Source organism: Xenopus laevis, chromosome 4S (genome assembly GCF_017654675.1).
Source record: "Xenopus laevis strain J_2021 chromosome 4S, Xenopus_laevis_v10.1, whole genome shotgun sequence".
NCBI lineage: Eukaryota > Metazoa > Chordata > Amphibia > Anura > Pipidae > Xenopus > Xenopus laevis.
The window spans coordinates 44,929,434-44,942,434 of record NC_054378.1 but is presented as its reverse complement, the minus strand read 5'-3'; the positions used below and the strand labels follow the sequence as shown (position 1 = coordinate 44,942,434).

Here is a 13,001-nt window from a genome sequence, read left to right as displayed (position 1 = left end):
TGCATTGCATACGTTTTATATAGCAACATTTTTTCTGAAGACTGACATGGGTAGGGAAGGCTCAGCATATTTTAAATTGAGAGTTGTCACTATATGAACATGTGTCCAGAAACTATCTTAAAGTCCTAAAAGAGGCACCTTTATTATTCTAATTACATCTCCTTGCTTTTATTGTGTTCTTGCTTTTATTATATGTCAGCATTTTAACATCATTATCTTAATGATGATTTACCTTTGATGCAATTCTATGGAGCACAGTAGTTTTATTACATTTCTGTTTAAGTAGCCTGTGAAAGAATATTAGCAGTATCCCAAAATGACATTGTGTAGGGTGAATATATACACATGTAAACCTAACTTGGTTATTGTCATTAACCTCTTACAATCCAGGGCCCTGAAGTTCTCTTCGCTTATGAAAAGATACTCGGAACTGGGATTTACAGCGCAGTGCATACTGGGTACTGTATGCACTGAGGTACTGAGGAGCACACCTCAGGGGGTTTCCACTATGAAAAATAGAAGACACAGTTTGCAGTAAAACAAATGTAAAGTTTATGTTAAACTCCAGGTGGATAAATGGAGAAAAAATCCAGTCAGTTCAATGTCCCTTCCCCAAGAGCTCTTATGTCCCAGGTAGCGCTACCTGCCCAAAGGTACCTTTCCCTTTGGAGTTAGCAGCCGCTCCCACATAGCAGGTACACAAGCAAGACCTGTCCTCATCCTGGGGAATCACACAGTGGCCAAAGTATCCACAGGAGACAGAAACAGGACTCCTTGCTTTTATTGTGTTCTTGCTTTTATTATATGTCAGCATTTTAACATCATTATCTTAATGATGATTTACCTTTGATGCAATTCTATGGAGCACAGTAGTTTTATTACATTTCTGTTTAAGTAGCCTGTGAAAGAATATTAGCAGTATCCCAAAATGACATTGTGTAGGGTGAATATATATATACACATGTAAACCTAACTTGGTTATTGTCATTAACCTTTTACAATCCAGGGCCCTGAAGTTCTCTTCGCTTATGAAAAGATACTCGGAACTGGGATTTACAGCGCAGTGCATACTGGGTACTGTATGCACTGAGGTACTGAGGAGCACACCTCAGGGGGTTTCCACTATGAAAAATAGAAGACACAGTTTGCAGTAAAACAAATGTAAAGTTTATGTTAAACTCCAGGTGGATAAATGTAGAAAAAATCCAGTCAGTTCAATGTCCCTTCCCCAAGAGCTCTTATGTCCCAGTTAGCGCTACCTGCCCAAAGGTACCTTTCCCTTTGGAGTTAGCAGCCGCTCCCACATAGCAGGTACACAAGCAAGACCTGTCCTCATCCTGGGGAATCACACAGTGGCCAAAGTATCCACAGGAGACAGAAACAGGACTCCCCCTTAAGCTAAGATGCTCACTCAAAGCAGAGCACAATGCAGCCCTTTCTATGTTCTCCCTGATTAATCTTCTCAAGCAGCACTGTCACTCTCCACAGATCTGGATCTCTCTACATCTACAGCAGGAATCCTTTTATAAGCTCTGTCTGTAACCCCTGCCCATTTGGCTCCAAAGTCAGACACTTCTGTCTCCCAGCGATGCACTGGGGCGCCCAGCCAATCAGATGGCTCTCCAGCCTGTAACCAGGCTGGATGATGTCACAGACAGGGGAATGACTTGTCTGATCCCCTACACACACATATTAGGGTACATACAGCACTGGGGCACAAAGTCCAGCACTTACACTATACTATGTTTTATCATTATATTTTTTTATGCTACTGCAAACTACAATTATTTTAATATACATTCAAGTATATTAAGTTGCCTACATTTCTTTTTCTATCAGTTTCTTTTTCTTTAGCTGTCCCCTTTTCTCCACTTGTCTATTAAACACAAAGGAGACAACAGCTGAATTTATACACCTGCCGCTGCTTCTGTAAGTGGCTTCCCGCTGGCTTCATCCTTATTTCTGGCAGTATTACCTGCTGTCCTACTGAAGTTCTATTGATCCTACTAGCAGACATAGTACTTGCTTGCCAGCTCTCATTTATTTCTACCCTGTGGAAAATATTCTTTCTTGGTTATGCACAAAGCTTGGCATTCAAATTCAGCAACATTTTGGTTACTTGCATGCGAAGGCTTGCATTTACAAAACATCAATGATTAAATGTGTTTGATTTGAAATAAGAAAGCAGAATTTTGTTTCCCTTTGCTGTAGGTTACAAGATTTTATATGAAACGAAAAAGTCACATCTTTCAAAACTTTTCCGATTCATGTCGTATCAGCCATGATTGAAATAAATGATGATTACCCTGGGAATAGTGGCATACATTAAATAAATATATAAATAATTATGTCTGCAGTATGACACATGAAGACAACTTTGGGGTTTGATATGATCTGCAATACTTAGAAATTATATTTTTAAAAGTTAGTTGAAGTAAGTTGAAATTATGTTTGAGGCTAGCTTTTGTGCAGCAGAGGGGGCATTACAGTTCTGCTTATTATTATTTTATTATGTGCTGAGGCTAAATTAATCAAGAACTTGGGAATTTATTAAAGCACTGAATCTGAATCTCTACTGAGGATTATTAATTGCTTCCTTATACACAGTTTTACAGAATCAGCTAGGTAGAATAGGTTTTCTAAGCAAAATTAATGTTCTTTTAATTAGCAAGTCTGTGCATTGGGTGTCTGTTGTGAAACCTTTGGGTTTCTTTTTCTCAGTTTTGTGGATTGCTTTGTACTGCAAAAATATACAACAAATTATAAAAAAAAAACAGCATAGTTATTTATTATTTCTGGGATTTTAATGTTCTCTGAACCAGAATTTCATATGGTAGGGCATACACTTGATTAACTGAAATTTACAGTAAAGCAGATCTTTCAGATCTTTAAATTGTTTCCTGAAATTACATTGTTGCTCAATTTACAATAAATAATGACTATTTTCCCTTTTCCCTATATGCTATGAGATTTCACAGGGTAGTTTCTTTAATGGGCAGTTCACCTTTATATAACCTTTATATAAAAAAAACATTTATATAACTTTTTTTGATGTAGACAGTGATGATTTGAAATGTTCTGAAATAAAGCAATTCACAATTGGTCTTTATTTTTTATTTTTGACGATTTTTTATTTTTTAATTATTTAACTTTTGCTTAGCAGCTCTCTGGTTGCTAGGGTCTTATTTCCTTTAGCAACCAGGCAGTGGTTTGAATGAGAGACTGGAATATGAATAGGTGATGTCCTGAATAGGTAGATAAGTCATAAAAGATAATAGTAACAGCATCACAGAGCAATAGTTTTTTTTGGAAAGAGACCGAAGAGGAAGCGAATAACACAAAAATTATTTTAAAAAAAAATGAATACCAGCTGCAATTGAATCTTCCTATAACATGGAAAGATCCATTATCCAGAAAACCCCAGGTCCTAAATATTCTGAATAACAGGTCCCATACCTGTATGCATAATATTTACAATATTCAATGTTTATAAATGCAAGGTTATGCACTTTGGCAAAATAATATTTTTTTTTGTAAGATTTTCTTTATTAACTTTTCCGATTTACATTGAAGTAAAGAGAAGAACAGAGTTAAAAGAAGAGAAAAAAAAGAAAAGAATAGAAAGAAGAAGAAGAAGATGCGTTTCCCAAAACGTTTCTCATATACCAAAAGTCTTTAGTAATAAACATAACGTCTCTATAATTAGTTAACAGTGCCCGTTTGTGGATCAGTGAACCAGCAAATAGCGTTCCAGTGTATTTTCTGTGATACATAAGGTTTCCCTTAGAAACTGAGCCATGAACGCATACGCATGGTTTGTAAAAATCTGAACAACATGTTATTTTGCAATCCAAACTCTTGTTTCAGTTGGGCAAGTTGCTTAAGATTCCTGGAGGATACTATGGGGCTGATTCACTAAGGGTCGAATATCGAGGGTTAATTAACCCTCGATATTCGACTGGGAATTGAAATCCTTCGACTTTGAATATCGAAGTCGAAGGATTTAGCGCAAATAGTGCGATCGTACGATCGAGACAGGGCCACTCAACCGTGTCAAATGCCGTGTCAAGTGTGAAGAGACACTACTACCTTGTCCCCAGTGACCTTGTGGCTGGCCCATATATTGGTGAAGAGTCGTCTAATATTTACATCTGTGGCCCTGTTAGGCATAAAGCCTGTCTGGTCAGATTGTATTAGTTGGTCTATAACCTGACTATATAAATTTGAATAAAATCTAACGAATTGGGAAAGGATTTCTCCTGTTACTGAATTTCGAAACCCTCGGCTGTGGAGAGCATTGGAATGCATTTTATTTGATGCGGTTCCCTAGAGAGGATAGCCAAGAGCTTACCACATTTGTTCCCTTTATCGTACCAGGAGGCCGCCCTCCAGAGTTCCCGCTGTGAGTATTTGCTTACATATGCTAAGTTAATATCCCTTTGAGCAAGTGCAAGGGAAACACTCTGGGGTTCATTGGGGTTGTTTGCATTTCCCTTTTCAGTCTCTGCCAGTTTGTCCTGCAGAGTTTGCAATTATACATCATGTCTGTGTCTGGCCTCCTTAATTAGGGAGATGTATGCTCCCCTAGTAAAGGCCTTGCTTGCATCCCAGACCACCTGTGCAGTACCCTCATTGAATCCCCAAAACTCTCGGTATTGTTTGGTAAAAGCCGTGCTGACAAATTCGTCCAGTAATCCACCTAGGGGGCAGCTTCCATTGCTGTGTCCCCCCCACCATTACACAGTCGGAGTATTAGTTGGAGTGGGGCATGATCAGAGCAAATACTTGGAATAATGGAGACTGAGCCTACCAACTGTAGTACCGAGGGAGAGGCTGGTGCCAAATCTATGTGTAAATAATATTAAAGCAAGTTATACACTAATGGGGGAATGTAATAAAATTCACTAAAGGCAAAACTATTCGCAATGCAAAAACTTATGCCTTTGCATGGACAAATTTAGCTTTGCGCGAATTTAATATAAATTTTGCGAACCCCGAAACTGTTTGGCAAATTTTATAGTTTGCGCTAATGCACAATAAATGTAATAAAACTGCTTACTTAAAAAGACGTTATGTTTGCTCCAAAAGATTACGACACCTTCAAGCACTTCTTAAGAGTGCACAATTAAAATTCACAATTAAAATTTGCAATGCAACAACAGTTTAAGGAACAATATTAAATTGTGAAATGCAGATTTTTATTCTTATTGGTGCAAATTATTTTGCTCTTTGTGACTTTTATTACATTCCCCCATAAATGGCAGTATGTTGGGAGTTTCCTTAACTCAGAAGGATCCAGGGGTTTTTGTAGATAAAAAAGTTGTCTAATTTTGGGCAGTGTCATTCTGTTGCCACTAAAGCAAATAAAGTTCTGTCCTGCATAAAAAGGGAATTAACTCAAGGGATGAAAACATAATTATAATCTTTATAGGTCCTTTATAAGGCCTCATCAGGAGTATGCAGTGCAGTTTTGGACTCCAGTCCTTAAGAGGGATATAAATGAGCTGGAGAGAGTGCAGAGACTAAGTGCAACTAAACTGGTCAGAGGGACGGAAGACTTAAATTATGAGGGGAGACTGTCAAGGTTGGGGTTGTTTTTTCTGGAAAAAGGGAGCTTGCCAGGGGACATGATTACACTTTACAAGTACATTAGAGGACATTATAGACAAATAGCAGGGGACCTTTTTACGCATAAAGAGGATCACCGTACCAGAGGCCACCCCTTTAGAACTTTCATTTGAAGCAACGTAGGTGGTACTTTATAGCGAGGTCAGTGAGGTTGTGGAATGCACTGCCGGATAATGTTGTGATGGCGGATTCTGCTCATGCCTTTTAAGAGTGGCTTGGATGATTTCTTGGATAGACGTAATATGAAGGCTATTGTGGTACTAAGCTCTATAGTTAGTATAGATATGGGTATCTATAAATTATCTGAGAGTAGGGAGGGGTGTGTGTATGGATGCTAGGATTTTATTTGGAGGGGTTGAACTTGAAGGACTTTGTCTTTTTTCAATCCAATGTAACTATGTAACTAACTATGTAACTATGTAACTTTCATTTGAAGCAACGTAGGGGGTTCTTCACAGTCAGGACAGTGAGGTTGTGGAATGCACTGCCGGGTGATGTTGTGATGGCTGATTCAGTTAATGCCTTTAAGAATGGCTTGGATGATTTCTTGGACAGACATAATATCAAAGGCTATTGTGATACTAAACTCTATAGTTAGTATAGGTATGAGTATATATAATTTATGTGAAAGTAGGGAGGGGTGTGTGTATGGATGCTGGGTTTTTTTATTTGGAGGGATTGAACTTGATGGACTTTGTCTTTTTTCAGCCTGATTTAATTATGTAACTATGTAACTATAACAGGGGAAAAAGAGTGGATACTGCAATTTAGGAACAAAATTAGATCCCAAGTTGGCACTTATTGGCACACTATTTTTAGCTATTGAGTGCATATATGGCATAACTTCCAGCACATTAATGCATACAGGGTCAAAAACAACATTGGCATACAACTCACTAGATGTAGGTTATTTGCATAGGCCCAACATTCTAAGGAAACCATGTACAGTTGTGTTCAGAATAATAGCATTGTGTTTAAAAACGTGGATAAAGTTCAAAATTCTTACAATAGCTTTTATTTCCATACACGCAAATGCATTGGGAACACTGCATATTATTTTCCAAATCAAAACATGAAGAAAAATGTATACAATTTGTGTTATTCCTTTACAGAAAGTGAAGAAAAGGGATTATTAGGCTGTTCAAAAAAATAGCTGTGTCTGCATTCTTCTTTACAAACTCAAACATTCACTGTATAAACTGAGAACCTGTTTCAAGATGTTGCTTTCCTTTCAATCACTGAACTAATATTTAGTTGTATAACGTAAGCAGTGTTTCTGAGAACTGCTGCACATCTGTGTTACATGGAGTCCACCAACTTCTGGCACTTGTTACAATTCACAATTCTTCAGCATTTCTTGGTTTTGCCTCAGAAACAGCATTTTTGATGTCACCTCACAAGTTTTCTATTGGATTCACAGAATGAATGACCTCACTTATTTTACTCCACACTGCTATTATTTGGAACAAGCTATTATTTTGTTCACTGCTATTATTTTGAACATGCCTTAATTTATTGGGTCTGTTTGTTTTCTACAACGCTACTACACCTATTGGTAAATTATTTATCATGTGGAAATATAGGGGTTATTTACTGAATTTCAAATGCAAAAATCTCAAAAAATCTGACTTTTAAAAGATTTTTTCAGAATTTATTAAACCCTGAGGATGGAAAAGGTCTGAATCTGAAAATTCGGCATCTCAGGCCTGTCGAGTGTGCTTATAAGTCAATGGGAGAAGTCCCAATGATTTTTTGATGTCCGCTGGGTTTCGTGCAATATCCCAAAGTTTTCGGGTGAAAATTACAAAAAAAAACCGTGAAAATCCCGCAAAGAAAATTTTCGGAAAAATGTAATAATAAATAAGTGTAAAAAACCCGAGCGGATTTGATCAGAGTTTGTAGCAGAAAATATTTAGATAAATTCGGACTTTGATAAATAACCCCCATAATGGCTACCAAAAACAGTGATTGAATAGCTTAGTGACTGAATGTTATATCTCAAGACAGGTCTTACTTTTCCCACTGCTCTCTGTCCATGTGTACTGTATTTTGCACCTTGTGTTCAATTCATTAAAGCAGGCTGAAACCTTTATTTGCCTAGTTGTAAGGAGTATGTATTAGCAATAAGTACCTTTGGAGTGTGCACAAAGTTGTACCTGATTTTGCACTTTACGATCATAAACAAGCTCTTTATTCACTTATTTTTGATACGGTTATTTTCTGCTGTTTTTATAGTAATTGCAAAGTTTAAATTTAAAATCTGCTTTTAGGGAATGTATTGAAGTAATGAACAGCTTGAACATAAATCTGATGTTATGTTCAGTTATTACTTACTACTTATATACTACTTATAAAAGTTGCTAAACATTCCCTAATAGCTTACACCCTTTGGGTGTAAGTATTATGACCGGCCTGAAGAAGTTTAGGGGTTGCTCATTGCACCCCTTTAATAAGGATGAGGATGATGATCATAATCTACCATAATCCACCATAAATCTCACTCATCAGTGCCATTGTATGATTCCCAACATCTGACATTTAACACAACTTTTCTTTCTTGTACATTCGATCATTTATGCACAGTGGCTTCTAAAGAAATGCTAGAAATTAAATGATCAAGATAATTAGAAAGCTGATGACAGTACATGGCTGTTATTACTACTATCTGCCTGGAAAAGACAAATTTTCTATGATAGTTTCTTTATGGGTGATTGACAGTGCACAATTGTAAACAATTTTCTAGCCATGTCATGAGGACAATCTGTGACAAAGAAAACAAGCTGTACATTTTACAAAATAAGGAAACTTCCAGCATTTCAATTTCTTAGTGTCAGAATCTGAATTTGACAAGGGAAATGTTTTGCATTGTTTCCTCTGTATTTTATCTCTGTTAAGGAGGATGAAGTTAGAATACATAATTGCCTATTGTTTTTCTTTTGTGTGTGTTTTTTTTATTGTTCTTTTGTAACAAGATAACTATATCAGGACACTTTGAAGAATGTGAAGAATGGATAATCTCACTGTTTAACAGAACAGCAAGACACAAATTATTATTTTCAGAGACCGCCGTATCAGTAATACACGTTTTGCTACAGAACACCAAAAAAGTTTAAAAAGAATCTGCTGATATGGTAGCCGACATGAGATGTTCTGCCTGTCTTTGATATGCCATTACCTTTTGTCCGAGATATTGTTCTCAATGTTCCTTTCCTGATGAGATGCATTCACTGCTCACACATAATATTTCTCAAAAACGCTCACTTTTTATTACATTTATTGTAACAGCATTTTCCTACCTTCTTGATAGTTAAACCGGGGCACTGAACTGATTACTTCCAGATCGTCTTAAATAGATTTACTTTTATTTCACCTTCCCAATTGACCAGTTTTCTTTTCTTTCCTTGTTGCAACTTACATCCTTGAAATACAGGGCATTTGATATGGACCTCTCTCTCCCATAGACAGGAGAAAATTACAAAAGAAACTGGCAAATCTTTATTTTTGTAATACATTGGCATCAATTCCTATTGCTGGTGAACTCAATGTGCTTCATAATTTTCCTCTATTTCTTTTATTCCAACTTTTTAGTTGCCTCATATTCAATGTGCCTGGCAGGAGAAATGTATTGGAATGTTGCAACATGTTATTTTGGATTTCTGCCTGGTTGTCTGTTCTTTTTTTGACCTACAGCAGGATTTAAAATAGCTTGTATTACCTTTTCCTCTGATATAATAAGATCATTCTTCTTACTTGATGTTGAATAATTCAGTATAAAGCCCTGCTAATTGTGAATCAATTTTGGTTCTTGTCTAAATATTTTTTCAGTAATTTTTGGTCATGTTGTCTGAGAAACCTCAGATCCAAAACAATTTGGATAATAAATACCTAAATATGCAACACAAAATTAAATAAAGTTTCTAAAGCAAATATATTGATATTTTAAGGCATACTGTTATATTTATGGTAAACAGTACCTGAAGTTTATCAGAACACAAGTCACATGACTGAGGGCACCTGGGAAACTAACAATATGCCTAGCCCCATGTCAGATTTTAAAAAAATGGATTTCAGTGCAGAGTTCTGCTGGAGCAGCACATGTTTTGAAAAAAAACCATGTTATCCCATAACAGAATCCCTTTAAAGGAAAACTATACCCCCAAACAATGTAGGTCTCTATAAAAATATAATACTCAAATGTAAAACCCTGCATCATGTAAAGAAACCATTTTCATAACAGTTGACTTTTTTTAGTAGTATGTGCCATTGTGTAATCATAAATAGAAAATTGCCATTTTAAAAAATATGGCCCACCCCCTGGGATCATATGATTTACTGTACGTTGCATACAAACAAACCATACATTTTAGGTCACATGAGCCAATTAACAGGCAGAGTTCTGTCTTTTGCTTCCAAACGTCTTCCTATTACAGTTAGGGGCAAATTCCCTATCTGGTGAAAATTCGCCAGCGATAGCTTCACAGCCATCGCAACACTTAAATTTGTAAATTCACCAGGACAATGCAAATTCACTAAAATGCAAAGTTGCATCCAGGGCGCCGAATTTTCGCTAGTGTTACTTCGGTGATAAAAGCAAAGATGTGCTAGCAATGCCTAATTTGCATATGGTGGGAAATTATAAAGTTACATGTATGTATATGTTGCAGCAAATACATTACTGTACATTACACAAGTCCAGGGAACCTTAATAAATAAAATATAGTTGTTAAAATGCCCTACACATGAGCCCACTGTATAGTTTATGTTCCATATGTTAGAAATGGAGGGGGGAACCTAGTTACCCAAAAAAAAATTAATGAACCTTTGCAGGCTATCACTCTGAAAAAAGGAAAAGACACCAGCGTTTTTTGGGACTTAGATCTATGCACTCCATTGCACTTCGCCTGGTCTGAGCTGGCGAAGGCAAGTCTGGCGAAAGAGGTAACATTCAGTAAAATCCACACTCTATCACCAGAGCGAAAATTCGCCTATAAACTATTTGTTTTGAGTTTTTTTTATGTTATAAAGTATTTATTTTGAAGGTATTATTGTCCTCTAAGGAAATTGGCCATCACAGAAAATGGCGGACAGAATGACTGTGCCTGAATGTCCATTTAATGACATCAGAATCAGTGGTAATCAAACACAGGCTTTAGTCCACTGTGGACCTCCACTGTTTTCCACTGGGTGGCAGCCCTGTGTGGCACTAGCTTCTTTTCCCTGGAGTTTTCAGCATCTTTTGAAACTAAACACAAAATACAAATCCCAAATATTGCAGTACTTTCAGATGATCTAATTCTGTCTTGTCACTTGAGCAACACTGTAAAATACTGCAATTATGAGCGCATATTGCCCCCTTAACCACCCCAGGACAAAGACTATGTGAAATGCTCTTAGTGAAACCTAAATTGATATTTAGGGGCAGATTTAACAAAGGTCGAGGTGAATTTTCGAATGAAAAAAAAAAAGCTATCTTTTGTGTACTTTGACTAGGGAATAGTCCAAATTCTATTTGAATTTGAAAAAAACTCGAAAATCGAAATTTATCATGTACTATCGCTTTAAAAATTCAACTTTGAAAATTCGCCATCTAGAACCTGACAAATTACTGTTTTAGCCTATGGGAGACCAACTAGAACCTACTTGAAGTCAATTGGTGGACTTTGAAAAATCAAAGTTTTTTTGGGGAAAAACGTAAAATCTAATTCAATCGAATGCGCTATTCCTTTGATTTGTACTATTGTAATTCAGCCGAATACAGTCCTATTCGATTGAAAACGGACCTATTCGACCAAAATAACTTCAACTTAATTTCGGTTGGTCTTTTTTCTACGTTTTTTCAAATCGAAATTCGGCAGATTTATCAAAGGTCGAATTTAGAATTTATGTGAATTTTAATCTAATAAATTCATATATACTCATATCTCGCATGAGCACGATCAAATAGTCCTGACCCGAAAATTCGAATCCAATTTGAATATAATTCGAATCGATTTTTCCCTCTGAAAAAAAACTCGAATGCCAGGAAGGTAATTAACATATTCAAATGGTTCCATGGACCTCTGCCATTGACTTGTACATGAACTCTGCAGGTTTTAGGTGGTGAATATCCGAATTAGAACTGTTTGTTGGTCGAGGTGTGATAAATCTCACATTCGAATTTATATTCAAATTGGGGGGAAATTAATATCTAAATGTGTGAATTTTTACACCACATTTTTTTAAAAAAAAAAAAAACGAATTCGAATCTACTAATCAAACCTTAATAAATGTTCCCCCTAATATAGAGTTTGCCAAAATGGCAGTATGACAACATTCCTTGGAGACCTAACATGGAGTTGTTATGTACAATAGTACACATCTGTTTTTGCACTTGTTAATATTCCAAATTGGTAATTTTATACAAAATATACAAAATATTTACAACATGTTTTTCTTGTAATACTCTTATAACCATGCAGTTTTATCTAACAAGGTCATTGCAAAGCTATTAATAACATAGAAATTACAGAGTGGTGTTTTCTTTTATCTATGCATTTTCCTTACACCAAAGGCAAAATGTAATTTTTGATGTGTCAACAGTGTTCATGATGAAAATAAAATAGAAGATACCAGCTAACTCTTTCATTAGTCCCAAGCAATTGGGTATAAGGAAATGCTTTGTATAGACCCTTTTGTCTGATCTGATAAATGCTTTATTCAGGTACTCCATACTGAAGGATGAGGCAGGCTGGCTGTACATTAATCCTCTGAATGGCACAATCAATACAACATTTCCTTTGGACCGTGAATCAACATTTGTCCTGAACAACACTTATACTGCACTCATCTTAGCAATAGACAATGGTACGTATTGTATATTATATTTCTATATGTCCCAGAAGCTGTACTTTAAATTCTGACAGTCCCTTCTAGAGTGTCTTCCCACGGATTAACAATGCAGTCATTTGCTGAGTATTATTCATAGCACATAGAAAAACAACCTAGTTAATATAGGGCACCATATAATAGCAAGAGACAATAAAATCCTAGCCCCTTTGGGAGCAAAGGAGACAAGATATCATGATGGAAAAGGTTAGCATTTATAGGAAGACATTGGAAGTGTAGTGTTTATTAAAAAATGCACAGGTGCTGCTTTGAGTTATCCCTTTACTTTACTGCAAACCTTTGAAGGATGATTAATCATTTTAAATATCAAGCAGTTGTACAAGCTGAATTATAAATGAAGAAAATGAGATGCTGTAACTTATATGGTATATCTGAACATCAGAGGTAAAACACAGAAAGGGACCCTGTTTTAAATAGTGATGGGCGAATTTAAGAATTTCTGTTTCTAGAAATACAGTGTATTTCACATCACCTCTCATAGCAATATA

At 36.2% G+C, this 13,001-nt stretch overlaps 1 protein-coding gene across 1 annotated transcript in view; it reads left to right on the top strand.

Annotated features, from left to right (window-relative positions):
* cdh13.S (cadherin 13 S homeolog) overlaps positions 1 to 13,001 on the top strand; it is a 524,164-nt gene that overhangs the window by 476,754 nt on the left and 34,409 nt on the right. The window contains exon 11 of the mRNA XM_018260586.2: positions 12,329 to 12,471. Within this exon, the coding sequence (XP_018116075.2) occupies positions 12,329 to 12,471 (143 nt within the window). The remainder of the gene's footprint in view (positions 1 to 12,328; positions 12,472 to 13,001) is intronic.